The sequence below is a fragment of the Symphalangus syndactylus genome, chromosome 13 (assembly GCF_028878055.3).
Source record: "Symphalangus syndactylus isolate Jambi chromosome 13, NHGRI_mSymSyn1-v2.1_pri, whole genome shotgun sequence".
NCBI lineage: Eukaryota > Metazoa > Chordata > Mammalia > Primates > Hylobatidae > Symphalangus > Symphalangus syndactylus.
This window is the reverse complement of record NC_072435.2, coordinates 43,028,286-43,045,221: the sequence shown is the minus strand read 5'-3', so window position 1 is coordinate 43,045,221 and position 16,936 is coordinate 43,028,286. Positions and strand designations below refer to the sequence as shown.

At 50.8% G+C, this 16,936-nt stretch overlaps 1 protein-coding gene across 1 annotated transcript in view; it reads left to right on the top strand.

The window, feature by feature from the left end:
* CPAMD8 (C3 and PZP like alpha-2-macroglobulin domain containing 8) overlaps nucleotides 1-16,936 on the top strand; it is a 135,654-nt gene that overhangs the window by 108,273 nt on the left and 10,445 nt on the right. The window contains exons 28-34 of the mRNA XM_055239131.2: nucleotides 5,818-5,974; nucleotides 6,133-6,207; nucleotides 13,156-13,321; nucleotides 15,734-15,820; nucleotides 15,924-16,060; nucleotides 16,429-16,584; nucleotides 16,663-16,725. Of these exons, the coding sequence (XP_055095106.2) occupies nucleotides 5,818-5,974; nucleotides 6,133-6,207; nucleotides 13,156-13,321; nucleotides 15,734-15,820; nucleotides 15,924-16,060; nucleotides 16,429-16,584; nucleotides 16,663-16,725 (841 nt within the window). The remainder of the gene's footprint in view (nucleotides 1-5,817; nucleotides 5,975-6,132; nucleotides 6,208-13,155; nucleotides 13,322-15,733; nucleotides 15,821-15,923; nucleotides 16,061-16,428; nucleotides 16,585-16,662; nucleotides 16,726-16,936) is intronic.

The following is a 16,936-nucleotide window of genomic DNA, read 5'->3' as shown; positions in this document are numbered from 1 at the left end:
CATTTATTCATTCAGTGAGCTAGGCTCTGGTCTTCATCCTGGGGGAACAAAGAACACATGGTTCCTGCCTCCAGCTCCTCACTGCCCAGTGCAGCAGAAAGACCCTGTGCGAGATGCAATAGTTATCCACTGCTGTGTAACAAGTGACCCCAAATGTAGCGATTTAAAACAACAAACATGTATTATCTCTATTTGTTATGTATTAATTCTTATGGAACAGGAATTCAGGAGCAGCTTAGCTGGGTGTTTCTGCCTGGGGATCTTTGCTGAGGTTGCAGTCAAGGTGTTGGCTGTTGCTGTCTTCATCTGAAGGCTCAACTGGGGCTGGAAGATTTGTTTCCAAATTGGCTCCCTCACATGGCTGTTGGCAGGAGGCCTCAGTTGCTCACCACGTGGACTTCTCCATAGGGGCTACTTGAGTGTTCTTACAACATGGCGGCTGGCTTCCTCTCACAGTGAGCAATTCAAGAGAGAAAGCGGGAAGGATACCACAGTGCCTTTTGTTACTTGGTCTTACAAGTCAGGCTGTTACTTCTGCCTCATTCTATTCTATTCCTTTTTTTTTTTCTTTTTTTGAGATGGAGGCTCACCCTATCACCCAAGCTCGAGTTCAGTGGTATAATCTCGGCTCACTGCAACCTCCACCTCCTAGGTTCAAGCAATTCTCCTGCCTCAGCCTCCTGAGTAGGTGGGAATATAGGCATCCGCCACCATACCTGGCTAATTTTTGTATTTTTAATAGAGACAGGGTTTCACCATGTTGCCCAGGCTGGTCTCAAACTCCTGACCTCAGATGATCTGCCCACCTCAGCCTCCCAAATGGATTACAGGCATGAGCCACCATGCCTGGCCCACATTCTATTCTTTAGTAGTGAGTTGCTAAGTACACCCCATCTACACATGAAGGGAATCAGGCCTCCATCTCTTGAAAGGAGGATTATTAAGGCATTTGTGGATATACATTAAAATGACTATAATAGGTGTATAATTTTGTATCTACAAAACAAAGAAGTAGTGATGGAGCAGGGTAGTTATATGGGATGGTCAGGAAAGGTCTCCTGGAGGATATGAGGGAGGAGCCATGAAAATCCAACAGAACAGCATTCCAGGCAGAGGGAACAGCCATTGCAAAGGCCCTGAGGCAGGACCCAGCTTGACGAGGGCCACAGAAGGGAGGCTGGTGTGGCTGGAGCAGCACAGGGCCAGGAGGTTGGTGGCCCGGCACGAGGGAAGAGGGAGGGGCAGGGCCAGATTGATCAGAGCAAGAGTCTGGATTTAGTGCTGTGTGGAAGAGGACCATTAGAGGGCCGGGAGCAGAGCAGGACCAAGATCCGTGTCTCCTGGTGGGCCGTGTGTGCGCACACATGTGTTGAATCACATGTGTGATTCAACATTTGGGATGGGTTGAGCATCCCAAATCGGAAAATCCAAAATTCAAACTGCTCCAACGTCCAAAACATCATTATTATTATTATTATCATCATCATTAGAGACAGAGTCTTGCCCTGTTGCCCAGGCTGGAGTGCCGTGGCTCGATCTCAGCTCACTGTAACCTCCACCTCCTGGGTCCAAGCAATTCTTCCACCTCAGCCTCCCGAGTAGCTGAGATTACAGGCACCCACCACCACACCCAGCTAATTTTTGTATTTTTAGTAGAGACAAGGTTGTGCCATGTTGGCCAAGCTGTTCTGGAACTCCTGACCTCCAGTGATCTGTCCGCCTTGACCTCCCAAAGTGCAGGGATAACAGGCGTGAGACGCCGTGCCTGGGCTCCAAGATGCTTTTAGTGCCAACCTGATGCTCAAGGGAAACGTTCATTGGAGCATTTCAGATTTTTTGGATTTGGGATGCCCAAGTATACAGGTAGCCCTCCGTATCTGTGAGTTCCACAGGATTCAATCAACTACAGATCGAAACTATTCAGAAAAAAAAAAAAAAAAAAAAAGAGTCTGGGTGTGATGGCATGTGCCTGTCATCCCAGCACTTTGGGGAAGCTGAAGCGGGAAGATTGTTTGAGGCCAGGAGTCGGCAACCAGCCTGAGAAACATGGCAAGACCTCATCTCGGCAAAAATGTTAAAAATAAGCTGGGCATGGTGGTACATGCCTTAGTCCCAACTACTGGGGAGGCTGAGGTGGGAGGATTGCTTGAGCCCAGAGGTTCAAGGCTGCAGTGAGCTATGATTGTGCCACTGCACTCCAGCCTGGGTGACAGAGCAAAACTCCCATCTCTTAAAAAAAAAAAAAGTTTTAAAAATTCCACAAAGTTCCAAAAACGAAAAGTTGAATTTGCTGCATGCTGAGTACAATATTGAATTCATGCAAATGAAGTGACGTGGGGCATTGTAGTAGGTGTCCTAAGTAACCAAGACATGCGTTAAAGTACACAGGAGGGGCCGGGCGCTGTGGCTCACGCCTGGAATCCCAGCACTTTGGGAGGCCAAGGTAGGCGGATCACCTGAGGTCAGGAGTTTGAGACCAGCCTGGCCAACATGGCAAAACCCTGTCTCTACTCAAAATACTAAAATTAGCTGGGCATGGTGGTGGGCGTCTGTAGTCCCAGCTACTCAGGAGGCTGAGGCAGGAGAATTGCTTGAACCCGGAGGCAGAGATTGCAGTGAGCCGAGATTGCGCCACTGCACTCCAGCCTGGGTGACAGGGTGAGACGATGTCTCAAAAATAAAAATAAAAAATAAAGTTCACGGGAGGATGTTTGTTGGTTAAGTGCAACTACTACACCCTCGTATATCGGGGGCTTGAGCATCAGTGGATTTCGGTATCCTTGGGGGTCCTGGAACCAGTCCCCCACAGATACCAAGGGATTCCTGTGAATGCAAATATTCCAAAATCCAAATTCAAAATCTGAAACACTTCTGGTTCCAAGCATTTCACATAACAGATAGCCATTAGACTTTACTTTTTATTATTTATTTTAATTAACTAATTTTTTTTTTTTTTTGAGACAAGATCTCACTCTGTTTCCCAGGCTCGATTAGGGCTCACAGCAGCCTTGACTTCCTGGGCTCAAGCAATTCTTCCGCCTCAGCCCCCCAAGCAGCTGGGACCACAGGCGTGCACCACCATGCCCTGCTAATTTTTTTGAATTTCAGTAGAGACCGGGTCTTGCTGTGTTGCCCAGGCTGGTCTCAAGCTCCTGGCCTCAGCCGATCCTCCATCTCTGTCTCCCAAACACTGCCGGCATGAGCCACCTCGCCCGGCCATAGATCTTACTTTTTAGAAGAGGTCTAGGTTTCCAGAAAAATTGAGTTAATAGAACAGAGTTCCCATACACCTCGACCACCCATACACAGCTTCCCTTGTGATAGGCATCTTGTATTAGTGTGCTGTATTTGTTACAATTGATGGACCGGCATTAAAACGTTATGAACTAAGGTTCATAATCTACATTAGAGTTCACTCACACACTCATTTTTTATTTATTTGTTTGTTTGTTTATTAATAACAGGGTCTCACTATGTTGCCCAGGCTGGTTTCAAACTCGTGGCCTCAACTGATTCTCCTGACTCAGCCTCCCAAGGTGTTAGGATTACAAGTATGAGCCACCGAATCCGGCTGAGAGCTCATTTCTTTTTATCACTTGATAACATTTATCCTGTTTGCGTTTTACGGTGGAAAAGTAGAGAGCACAGTATGCTGGACCATGGGAATTCCACAATTCCCAGCACACAGCTGGCTTGGTTCTGTCTTTGCCTCCTTTCCCTGCCATGCCCAAAATGCATGGAGTTTCCCCCTGGTTGCAGTGTGCATAGCTGGTGATGGGGTGGGGATGAGCCTGGGAGCCATGGGGTCTCCTGGCTGATCCAGGGAACATGGGAATAGAAAGAAGAGGATGCAGGTACCTGAGAGGGAGAGCAGCCTGGATGAGCTTTGGGTATATTTTATTTTATTTTATCTATTTATTTATTTATCTATCTATTATCTACCTATCTATCTATTTATTTATTCTTTTTTGTCTGAGACAGGGTCTCACTCCAACACCCAGGCTAGAGTGCAGTGGTGCGATCTTGGGTCACTGCAACCTCCGCCTCCTGAGGTCAAGCAATTCTCTTGCCTCAGCCTCCCGAGTAGCTGGGATTACAGGCGCCCGCTACCACGCCTGGCTAATTTTTTTTTTATTTTTAGTGGAGATGGGGTTTCGCCATGTCAGTCAGGCTGGTCTTGAACTCCTGAATCCCAGCACTTTGGGAAGCCAAGGTGGGAGGATCACTTGGGTCAGGAGTTTGAGATCAGTCTGGCTAACATGGTGAAACCCCATCTCTACTAAAAATGCAAAAATATTAGCTGGGCATGGTGGCAATCCCAGCTACTCTGGAGGCTGTAATCCCAGCTACTCAGGAGGCTGAGGCACGAGAATTGCTTGAACCTGAGAGGCAGAGGCTGCAGTGAGCATGGTGGCTCATGCCTATAATCCCACCACTTTGGGAGGCCATGGTGGGAGGATCGTTGGAGCCCAGGAGTTTGAGACCTACTTGGGCAACATAGTAAGACCTCATCTCTATAAAAATTTAAAAATTCGCTGGACGTTGTGGCGCGTGCCTGTAGTCCCAGCTACTTGGGAGGCTGAAGTGGGAGGATCACTTGAGCTGGGAGTTGTAGGCTACAGTGAGTTAGGACTGCACCACTGCACTCCAGCCTGGGAGACAGATCAAGACCCTGTCTCGAAAAGCAAGAAAGCAAGAGAGAGAGAGAGAGGAAGGGAGGGAGGGAGAGAGAGAGAGAAGAAAATCAAGAAAGAAAAGTAGGAAAGAAAAGAAAGAGAGAAAGAAAAAAGGAAGGAGAGAGAGAAAGAAAGAAAGAAAGAGAGAGGGAGGGAAGGCAGGCAGGCAGGCTAATGCATCCCATTTTTGTGATTCATATAAACAGAGCCTAGAGCCACTTGGTTTTGAAGACAGCTTATTCATTGATCCTGAATTTGTGAAGTTTCCTCTCCTGACAGTTCTGGTTTTCATCCCTCATGGCCTCCTGGCTTCCATCCTGTGCTTCTGTCCTTCATTTGTTCAAGCATTCATTCCCTGGCCTTGCCAGCTTTTACTCAGGGTGGCACCTGCAAAAGCAGGACAAGGGAGATGGGGTGAATGAGGGACAGGCCACAGAGCAGAGATGTTTTTGGCTGCAAACAACAGAAAATGGGCTGAAGAGCAATTCTGAACATCAGCTCACCCTTCAGGGCTGGGGAGGTGCTATGGTTGGCTAATTCAGCAGCCCCATAGTGCACTGGGGTAGTATTTTTCCTTCCATCCCTGAGTATTCCCTCCCTCGGCACATGGCTGCACCCCTCATGGTGGCAAAATGGCTGCAGCTGCTCCCAGCATTGCATCACATGCCCATTCCAAAGCCATTCCCAGGCCCAGTAACTGGAATGCCCATGACTGGCTGGCTGGGACCACAGAGAAGCACAGATCTCCAAGGCACATGGCTGCTGGCCCCTGAATGAGATCAGGGGCCTTTTGGCAAGGACCAAGCAAGAAATGGCTGTGAGGTCAGCAACCAGAAGGGTCTTCCTCACATGGCAGGACAGGCAGGGCTAGATCAGCTCACAGAAGGGCCTTGAGTGCCGAACAAGGGGCAGACCTGAATGCCACTAGGGTAGAGGTCCAGGTAGGAAGGAGACAGCTCTGTCTTCAGGCCCTCTGACAGCCCTGTGGGGACAGACTGGACCCCTCCCATCTTATAGATGAGGAAATGGAGGCCGGGGGTGGTGCCAGGAGCTTGCTGCAATCCCTCAGCCAGCATGTAGGGATCTCTCTCTCTCTCTGACCATTCTGCAACCCCTCAGCTGACACCCTGTCCTCTTTCAGGCTCACGGCCTTTGTCCTGAAGTCCTTCGCACAGGCTCGCAGCTTTATCTTCGTGGACCTCCGGGAGCTGGCTGCCGCCAAGAGCTGGATCATCCAGCAGCAGCAGGCCGATGGCTCCTTCCCAGCCGTGGGCAGGGTCCTGAACAAGGACATCCAGGTGAGTGGCCCCTTGAGCCTCCTTCCTGGGCCCCTCACCTCCTCCCGGAGCCCCAGCCCTGACCTGCCTGTTCCTACTCCCTGGAGCTGCCTGGGGGAAGTGGGGGGAAGTGGACTGTCTCCTTTGGCTTAGGGTGAGGCCTGTGAGTCCCCTTGCAGGGTGGGATCCAGGGCACTGTCCCGCTGACAGCTTACGTGGTGGCTGCTCTCCTGGAAACAGGCACAGCCTCAGAGGTGAGTACAGAAGGGGTTTGGGGAGACTCAGGGCTGGGTGCTGGAGGAGCAAATGGAAGGTTCCCTCCTTTATGCCAAGGTTGATTTCTTGCTCCCTGCCCTCCTTCTGCTCATTATCAAGGCTTTTTCTTGCTTTTCATCAACAATGGTCACATTACATCCAGTTTCTTGTAATCTGAGCAGAAGAGAGAGAGATTCCCATGCTACTAGGGGGAAATCAGGCACAGGTTGGGGGCTGAGGTGCCCTGAGCACAAGGCCTTCCATGACTGTCCACAGCCCCCCGACCTCCATCAGAGAATCATTTCAGGCTAGTTTGGGTTCCTGGCCAGTGACCCAAGGGTTGGCTTCAGGGAGCCCTACAAAATGTTGGGCTCATGCATGTTTTTGTGGGGGAAAGGGGTTAGGATATTCAGAGACAGTTGGTACTGGATGGGGCTTAGATGGCCCAAGACACTCTCTTCTATGAGGCTTTCCTGGGGTGGGGGATGGCACAGTCTCTGCAGAGAAGGCTTCCACGATGGATCTCAGCCCCAGGTGAGAAGAATCTGCCCTCTCTAATACTTACATCAATTCTACAATCTCTGATGATAAATTATGAGTTTGGGCACTTCTCAGGATTCTTGGTCTCACAATCCAGACAACTAGTGGGTCTACAGTTTGCTGTGACCTAAGACCCCCACAATGCACAATGTCCAGAGGGCCCCTTGCCTTGTGTTATGGGCTGAATTGGTTCTCCCCTGACCAAATTCTTAATGCTGAATTCCTAACCCCCTGTCTTAGCTTGGGCTGCAGAAACAAAATACCATGGAGTAAGTGGCTTCAACAATAGGCATTTATTTTGCACAGTTCTAGAGGATGGGAAGTCCAAGACTAAGGCACAGGCAGATTTGGTTTTTGGTGAGGGCTCTCTTCCTGGTTTGTTGACTGCCACCTTCTCACTGTATGTTCACATGGTGTTTCCCTAGTGTGTGCATGTGGAGAGAGAGCTCTAGTGCTCTTCCTCTTCATATAAGGACACTAATCCTATTATTATGGAGGCCCCATCCTCATGACCTCAATCTAACCCTAATTATCTCTCAAAGGTCCCCAACTCCTAATACCATCATATTAGGAGTTAGAGCTTCAACATATGAATTCTGAAGAAGATCACAGGTATTCCATGACACCCCCCCATACCTCAGAAGTCCTCCTCCACATCTCCCATGGAAGTGGTCAAATATGTCACCTCCCAAATGCATTTTTCTGGAAACTCCCCTGCCAGAGCCCTTGGCCCCCACTCTGGTTGGAATGGACAACATCCAGGATGCTGCACAATTGCTACCCTCCTTTACTGAGAAAGGGTTTTGGGAGGCACATTTTTTGAGATGTTGCATGTCTGCAAATATTCTTATTCTGGCCCTGTATGATAGTTGGGCTGGGTATAGAATTCCAGGTTGGAAATTGTCTTCCTGTAGAATAATTGATGATGTTCTATCATCTTCTGGTTTCCACTGTTCCATTGAGAAGTCGGATGTCATCCTGAGTACTATCCTTTGTATCTGGTTTGTTCCCTCCTCTGGAAGCTTTCCAATCTTCTCATTGTCCATATCACTATGGACAACAAGATATGTACACTTTTATGACACATATCATGAGGTGAGGCTTTTTTTTTTCAGCTCACTGCAACCTCCGCCTCCCAGGTTCAAGTGATTCTCTTTGGCTTGGGGTGAGGCCTGTGAGTCCCCTTGCAGGGTGGGATCCATGGCGTGGCAGCTTCAGACTCCCAAGTAGCTGGGACTACAGGCATGTGCCACTGCATCTGGCTAATTTTCATATTTTTAGTAGAGACCAGGTTCTACCATGTTGGCCAGGCTGGTCTCAAACTCCTGACCTCAGGTGATTCTCCTGACTTGGTCTCCCAAAGTACTGGGATTACAGGCATGAGCCACCATGCCTGGCCCTCCCTTATGTCTTCAATGAGCACTCAACAGGCCCTCCACCTCCTTCCTATCCCTTGAGGTCACTTCACTTCTCCCAAGAATCTTTTTCTGCCTTCTCCAGATCCTTCCAACCTATTTCTCTTCTGAACTTGAAGGCCTTCCCTGCAGGGCAGCAGTTGATTCTCCCTGGTCTTCTGGGTTCTGGTCTGTTAGATCAGCAGTATCCAACCTTTTTGGCACAAGGGACCAGTTTTGTGGAAGACTATTGTTCCATGGACTGGGGAAGAGGGGGTAGTTTTGGGAGATTCAAGAGCATTACATTTATTGTGCACTTTATTTCTATTATTATTACATTATAATATATAATGAAATAATTATACAGCTCACCATAATATAGAATCAGCGGGAGCCCTGAGCTTGTTTTCCTGCAACTAGACTGTCCCTTCTGGGAGTGATGGGAGACAGTGACAGATCATCAGGCATTAGATTCTCATAAGGAGTGTGCAACCAGCTGGGTGCAGTGGTTCATACCTGTAATCCCAGCACTTTGGGAGGCCAAGGCAGGCAGATCACTGGAAGTCAGGAGTTTGAGACCAGCCTGGCCAACATGATGAAACCCTGTCTCTACTAAAATACAAAAATTAGCTGGGTGTGGTGGCACACGCCTGAAGTCCCAGCTACTCGGGAGGCTGAGGCAGGAGAATCGCTTGAACCTGGGAGGCGGAGGTTGCAGTGAGCCAAGCTCATGCCACTGCACTCCAGCCTGGGCAACCGAGCCAGACTCTGTCTCAAAAAAAAAAAAAAGGAAAAAAGGAGTCCGCAACCTAGATCCCTCACATGCTCACAGTTCACAATAGGGTTCATGCTCCCACGAGAATCTAATGCTGCTGATGATCTGATGGGAGGTGGAGCTCAGGTGGTAATACAAGCGATAGGGAGCGGCTGTAAATACAGAGGAAGCTTCGCTGGCTCACCTGTCACTCACCTCCTGCTGTGCAGCCCCTTCCTAACAGGCCACCAACCGGTACCAGTCTGTGACCCAGAGGCTGGGGACCCCTGTCTTAGATCATTCCCCAAAGGAGGCAAAAAGTACTGTCTTCATTTCCTGTGGCTGCCATAACAAATTGCCGCAAACTGGGTGGCTTAAAACAACAGAAATACATTCTCATTGCTTTGGAGACCAGAAGTGTAAAATCAAGGCATTGGCAGGCCCTTGCTCCTTCTGCAGGCTCTAAGGGAAGAGCTTTCTTTGCTGCCTCCAGCTTCCAGGGGCTCCAGGCATTCTTTGGCTTGTGGCTGCATCACTCTAGCCCCTGCCTCTGTCTGCATGTGACCTTCTCCTCTGTCTTCTCCCCTTCTCGTCTCTTCAACACTTGTTGCCGGGTGCAATGGGGCATTCCTGTAGTCTCAGCTACTCGGGACGCTGAGGCAGGAGGATCACTTGACCCAGGAGTTCTGGGCTATAGTGCACTGCGCCAATCAAGTGTCTGCACTAAGTTCAGCATCAATATGGTGACCTCTTGAGAGCAGGACGACCAAGTTGCCTAAAGAGGGGTGAACTGGCCCAGGTCAGAAATGGAGCAGGTCAAAACTCCTGTGCTGATCAGTAGTGAGATTGTGCATATGAATAGCCACTGCACTCCAGCCTGGGCAACATAGTGAGACCTGTCTCTAATTAAAAAAAAAAAAAAAAAGCCAGGCCCAGTGGCTCATGCCTGTAATCCCAGCTCTTTGGGAGGCTGAGGTGGGCAGATCACCTGAGGTTGGGAGTTCGAGACCAGCCTGACCAACATGGAGAAACTCCGTCTCTACTAAAAATACAAAAATTAGCCAGGCGTGATGGTGCATGCCCGTAATCCCAGCTACTCGGGAGGCTGAGGCAGGAGAATCGCTGGAACCCGGGAGGTGGAGATTGTGGTGAGCTGAGATCGTGCCATTGCACTCCAGCCTGGGCAACAAGAGTGAAACTCCACCTCAAAAAAAAAAAAAAAAACAGTTAAAGGTGCTTGTCATTGGAGGCTGAGCACAGTGGCTCACGCCTATAATCCCAGCACTTTGGGAAGCTGAGGCAGGTGGATCACATGGGTCCAGGAGTTCGAGACTAGCCTGGCCAATATGGCAAAACCTTATCTCTACTAAAAATACAAAAATCAGCCAGACATCATGGCACGTGCCTGTAATCCCAGCTACTCGGGAGGCTGAGGCAGGAGAATCGCTTGAACCTGGAAGGTGGAGGTTGCAGTGAGTTAAGATTGCACCACTGCACTCCAACTTGGGTGACAGTATGAGACAGTTTTAGAAACAAACAAACAAAAATTCCCGTGCTGATCAGCAGTGGGATTGTGCCTATGAATAGCCACTACACTCCAGCCTGAGTAACACAGTGAAACCTCTGTTTCTAATAGAAATTTTTTTGTTTTTTTTGAGATGAAGTTTCACTCTTATCACCTAGGCTGGAGTGCAATGGCACGATCTCAGCTCACTGCAACCTCTGCCTCCCGGGTTCAAGGATTCTCCTACCTCAGCGTCCCAAGTGGCTGGGATTACAGGCGTGGGCCACCATGTCTGGCTATTTTTGTATTTTTAGTAGAGATGGGTGTTTTTTTTTTCTTTTTGAGATGGAGTCTCGCTCTGTTACCCAGGCTGGAGTGCAGTGGTGCGATCTCGGCTCATTGCAAGCTCCGCCTCCCAGGTTCACGCCATTCTTCCACCTCAGCCTCCTGAGTAGCTGGGACTACAGGCACTCACCACCACGCCCAGCTAATTTTTTGTATTTTTAGTAGAGACGGGATTTCACCATGTTAGCCAGGATGGTCTCGATCTCCTGACCTTGTGATCCGCCCGCCTCGGCCTCACAAAGTGCTGGGATTACAGGCGTGAGCTACCGCACCCATCCAAAAAAAAATTTTTAAAGATATTTGTCATTGGATTTGAGGCCACCCTAATCCAAGGTGATCTCATCTCAAGACTCTTAATTACATCTGCAAAGACCCATTTCCTAAATAAGTCAGCATTTACAGGTTCCAGGGAATATATCTTTTTGGTGGGCCACCGTTCAACCCGCTACACCTGTGCTGGAATCAGATGAGCTGGGGGGCAACTAGCAAATGACCTTGACCCCTTGGAGTTCTGTTGCATCTGCTTGTCTGTAAATGGGAGGATCTGCACAGCTGGGGCCGGGCTGGGTCCATCCCTGCTTGGCGTGGTCTCCGCAGTATGCTTGAGACCCATCCTGGCCCACGTGGCCTGGGGTAACTCCCATGTCACTGTTCCTGCCTCTGGGATGGGGATGTCCAGCCTTCCCCCACCCCCAGGCAATGGACTTGTGAGGGCCAGTCCTAGGGTCTGGCTAGTCAGCCCGGTTCATCCCTGGCACATGTCCCCTGAAGTGCATCTCAATGTCACACCTTAGGGACAGTTCCCACGTTTGTCCTGGTCTAAGGATGGAAAGCTTTGGAAACATTCTTTCTATGACCCAGACAGTTCCGAAAGTAGAGTTAGCTCAACTCTATACCTCTATTGGGCCACCAGAACACTTTGGCTCCATTGCTAAATTTGTTAATGCTTCTGCTCACTCATTTCTTCCACATAATATTATTGGGCAGCTTCTCTGAACCAAAACCATCAGTAGATTCTGGACTTGGTCCCTGTCTTCCAACAGATCACATTCTAGGGAGGCCATGAGCAGGGCTGGTGGGCTTCTCTAAGGAGGTGACTAGGCCTGGAGGCTGGGGAGGGCCTGGGCTGTGGAGGTCTTAGGAACCAGCTTTTTATTTCTATTACTACTATTTTTTTTAGAGGAGGCCTCACTCTGCTGCCCAGGCTGGAGTGCGGTGGTGCAATCTCGGCTCACTGCAACCTCTGTCTTTCGGGTTCAAGGGATTCTTGTGCCTCAGCCTCCTGAATAGCTGGGATTATAGGCGCCAGCCACCACGCCTGGCTAATTTTTGTATTTTTAATAGAGATAGAGTTTCACCATGTTGGCCAGGCTGGTCTTGAACTCCTGATCTCAAGTGATCTGCCCACCTCGGCCTCCCAAAGTGCTGGGATTACAGGCGTGAGCCACTGTACCTGGCCTTAGCTAGCTGTCTTAACAAAGACCTGGCCATGGGGCTGGGTGGGACAGGGTGGGCAGGGCTCTGCCTGCTTCCCCTAGAGTATCACTGTGCTCATTTGCCACGTACTTGGGCATCCTGGCCAGACCTCGTTTGGAAAAAGGAGTGCCAACTTACAAGAATGGTAATGGGAGCCAGAGGCAGTGGCTCACACCTGTAATCCCAGCGCTTTGGGAAGCCAAGATGGGAGGCTCGCTTGAGCCCAAGAAATTGAGACCAGCCTGGGCAACATGGTGAGACCCCATCTCTACAAAAAATAAAATGTTAGCTGGGCATGCTGATGTGCACCTGTAGTCCCAGTTACTGGGGAGGTCAAGGCAGCAGGATCGCTTAAGCCCAGGAGGTGAAGGTTTCAGTGAGCTATGATCGTGCCACTGCACTCCAGCCTGGGCAACAGAGTAAGATGCTGTCTGTATTTTTTTTTTTTTTTTTGAGACAGAGTCTCACTCTGTTGCCAGGCTGGAATGCAGTGGCACGATATTGGCTCACTGCAACCTCCAACTCCCTGGTTCAAGCAGTTCTCCTACCTCAGCCTCCCAAGTAGCTGGGATTAAAGGCATGCGCCAACATGCCCAGCTAATTTTTGTATTTTTAGTAGAGATGGGGTTTCACCATGTTGGCCAGGGTGGTCTCGAACTCCTGACCTCAGGTGATCCACCCACCTTGGCCTCCTAAAGTGCTGGGATTACACCGCGCCCAGCCTATTACAAAAAAAAAAAAAAAAGCAAGAAAGAAATGAATGGAGATGGGGTTTGAAAATTGGGTCTGCAGGCAGTGAGAGCCACAGAAGGATGCAAAGCAAGGGGCTATGAGTCACCCAGAGCTCTCCTCAGGGATGCCTCAGAAGCCAGTGGGTGGGTGGGATGGGGACAGAGCAGCCTCCCAGGTTTCACCTTCCCACCCCACCCTGCAGGAGGAGAGAGGCTCCATTGACAAAGCGAGGCACTTCCTGGAGTCTGCTACGCCCCTGGCCACAGACCCCTACAGCTGTGCCCTGACTACCTACGCGCTGACCCTGCTCCGCAGCCCGGCAGCCCCTGAGGCACTGCGCAAGCTCCGTAGCCTGGCCATCATGCGAGGTAGGTGTCCCTGGCCCTCCCCAGAGGCCACAGCGTCGGGAAGCCCACTGTGGAGCCCGGTAAACAGCTCATGAACGTGTTTATCAAAACTGACGAGTCATGTAGTCCCCAGCTACTCAGGAGGCTGAGGCAGGAGAATCGCTTGAATCCGGGAGGCAGAGGTTGCAGTGAGTGGAGATCACACCATTGCACTCCAGCCTGGGTAACAGAGCAAGACTCTGTCTCAAAAACAAAACAAAACAAAAAACTGATGAGTCGGCCAGGCACGGTGGCTCACACCTATAATTAAAGCGCTTTGGGCAGATCACTTGAGGCCAGGAGTTTGAGACCAGCCGGGCCAACATGGTGAAAACCCGTCTGTCCTAAAAATACAAAAATTAGCTGGGTGTGGTGGCAGGTGCCTATAACCCCAGCTACTCGAGAGGCTGAGGCACAAGAATCGTTTGAACCCAGGAGGCAGAGGTTGCAGTGAGCTGAGATAGTGCCATTAGAAAGAAAGAAAGAGAAAAAGAAAGAAAGAAAGAAAAGAAAGAAAGAAAGAAAGAAAGAAAGAAAGAAAGAAAGAAAGAAAGAAAGAAGAAAAGGGAAGGAAGGAAGAAAGGAAGGAAGGAAGGAAGGAAGGAAGGAAGGAAGGAAGGAAGGAAGGGAGGGAGGGAGGGAGGGAGGGAGGGAGGGAGAGAAGAGAGAGAGGGAGGGAGGGAGGGGAAGGAAGGAAGGAAGGAAGGAAGGAGAAAGGGAAACTGACGAGACACCTTTTGCTCCTTTGTCAATTGCTTTGTTCATTATAGTATTCATTCGTTATCACATCTGCTAGTGACTTTATTTGAGGAAGTGGCTTGTCCAAGTCACACCAGCCCCAAGCATCACTTTCCTTGCCTATGAAATCTGGGATGCCAATCCCTCGGGAAAGGGAGTTCTCAGGGAGGGGTCTCCAGCAGAGAATGCATCCCCGCCTCCGGCCAGGCTTCCTGGAAATCATCCCAGGACAGGAGTGCTGGGAGACACGGGAGGGTTGGGTCTGGCTTCCACCCTTCCCTCCACTTGCTGCGTGAGCCCTGGAAAGCTTTTTTGAGCTGTCAGTCTCCCCACCTACAAAGTCATCACCCACTGGGACTCCAATCCCTGAGCTTCGACTTTCTCAGAATGCCCCCAAACTCAGTCTCCTCCCACTTCACCCAGACCTCCCCACTCCACCCCTACAGCCCTACCCCCAGCAGCTGCACTGGGGCCCAGACAGTTTTCTCTGCTTAAGTCATTAAGATGCCACCTGAAGAATTGTTTTCATTGCTTCAGAAAGAAAAAAGTTTAAAGAGGCTCCAGGGATGGAGTGGGAGGTGGTGGTGGGCTGGTTTCTCTCTGGATTTGAGAGGCTTTACACCTCATGTGAGCTCAGAATCCTTGGAGCCTTTTTCTCTCTTTTTTTTTTTGAGATGGAGTTTCGCTCTTGTTGCCCAGGCTGGAGTGCAATGGCGTGATCTCCTAACTCAGCCTCCCAAGTAGCCGGGATTACAGGCATGCACCACCACGCCCGGCTAATTTTTTGTATTTTTTAGTAGAGATGGGTTTCTCCATGTTGGTCAGGCTGGTCTTGAACTCCTGACCTCAGGCGATCCGCCTGCCTCAGCCTCCCAAAGTGCTGGGATTACAGGCGTGAGCCACCATGCCTTGCCATTCTTTTTAAATTATTATTATTATTTTTATTTATGTATTTATTTATTTATTGAGACAGTCTCACTCTGTCACCCAGGCTGGAGTGTGGAGTGTGGTGGCTCGGTATTGGCTCACTGCAACCTCTGCCTCCTGGGTTCAAGCGATTCTCCTGCCTCAGCCCACAAGTAGCTAGGATTACAGTGTGCACCACCACACACACCTAATTTTTGTATTTTTAGTAGAGATGGGATTTCACCATGTTGGCCAGGCTGGTCTTGAACTCCTGACCTCAAGTGATCCACCCACCTCGGCCTCCCAAAGTGCTGGGATTACAGGCATAAGCCACTGCACCTGGCCAGAATCTTTGAGCCTTTGCAAGTCGAGTGTGGCTGCTGGGGCACTAAGTGGGAACATCAGGGGCTGGATCAGTACCTGGTCAGGAGGGAGGCTATTGATAAGTGATATCTGTGTCCAGGAAGGGGAGGGTGGCCATTGATTAGTGATGTCTGCCAGGGGTAGGGTTGGGTGGCCATTGATTCACGAAGTCTGCCAGGGGCACAGGAAGGGCTGGGGCTGCCATAGGTTTGCAGATCTGAGATGGAGCCCCGAGGCCCTTCCTGTCCCAGCTGTCTTCCCCTGATACTCTTCTCCCACCCGGGTCCCACAATACCTTTTCTTTAGACCCGTGCTTGGATGCGCTCCATGGGATGCCAGGCTACACACTGGGTGGGTTGTAGCTCTTGACCACTCCTTTCTTTGCAGATGGGGTCACCCACTGGAGCCTGACAAATTCCTGGGATGTGGACAAGGGCACATTCTTGAGCTTCAGTGACAGGGTCTCTCAGTCAGGTACTGGCCACCCCCGCTCCCGGGTGCCTGCCTTGGCCATACCTCCATGCACTGGGCCCATGTTCCCGTGTCAAAAGTCCCCAGTGGGTCTCTTCCATTGCAGTGGTCTCAGCTGAGGTGGAAATGACAGCTTACGCCCTTCTGACCTACACTCTGCTGGGTGACGTGGCCGCCGCCCTGCCTGTGGTGAAGTGGCTGTCCCAGCAGCGAAATGCACTTGGGGGCTTCTCCTCCACTCAGGCGAGCCGGGCAGGGCCAGAGGGAGGGGCTCAGGGCTGGGTGGGTGGGGTCCCTGCAGTCCTTGTTTTGAGCTCTGAGGTGGCCAGGCAGTCTGGCCCCTTCTCACCTTATGGAGCCCCAAAGAGGGCAGGGGTTGGGGGTGAGGGACAGATGCCCCTGGTTCCTCCATGGGAGCCCAGCCTCTGCCTCTGGGGACACTCCAGCCTGGCTGTCCTGAGGCCCCCAGTGCCATGGGTGTCTGCACTGGGTCCAGTCTCTATTCCAGCCCCGTTGGTGCCTGTTTCAGGCTAGGCTTTCAAGACAGGGGTCAGGGGACCACTGGCCAACTCAGTCTCAGGGTTGATGGCTGTCTTCTCCTCCATCCCCAGGACACCTGTGTGGCTCTGCAGGCCTTGGCTGAATATGCCATCTTGTCCTATGCTGGAGGCATCAACCTCACTGTCTCCCTGGCCTCCACCAACCTGGACTACCAGGAAACGTTTGAGCTGCACAGGACCAACCAGAAGGTTCTGCAGACGGCAGCGGTGCGTGTTCCTGGGACGAGGGTTTGGGGGTTGTTGGAGGAGGGGTCAGCAGGGCCTCACCGTGACTTCTGTCTCCAGATCCCCAGCCTCCCCACGGGGCTGTTTGTGAGTGCCAAGGGGGACGGCTGCTGCCTGATGCAGGTGAGGTTTGGAGGAGCATGAGGTGATCTTGGGCTTGTCCTCCTGTGCCCCATTCCCTCCAATCACACAGTGGAACCCCGGGAACCCCCAGAGGGTTCTGAACTCAGCAGCATGCCAGACTGCAGGATAAACTTTCAGCTTCTAATACTGCCCAAGGCAGGTGGCCATGGGTCCTCTCAGGTGTGCCACCCCCACCCCTGAGAGGGTCCAT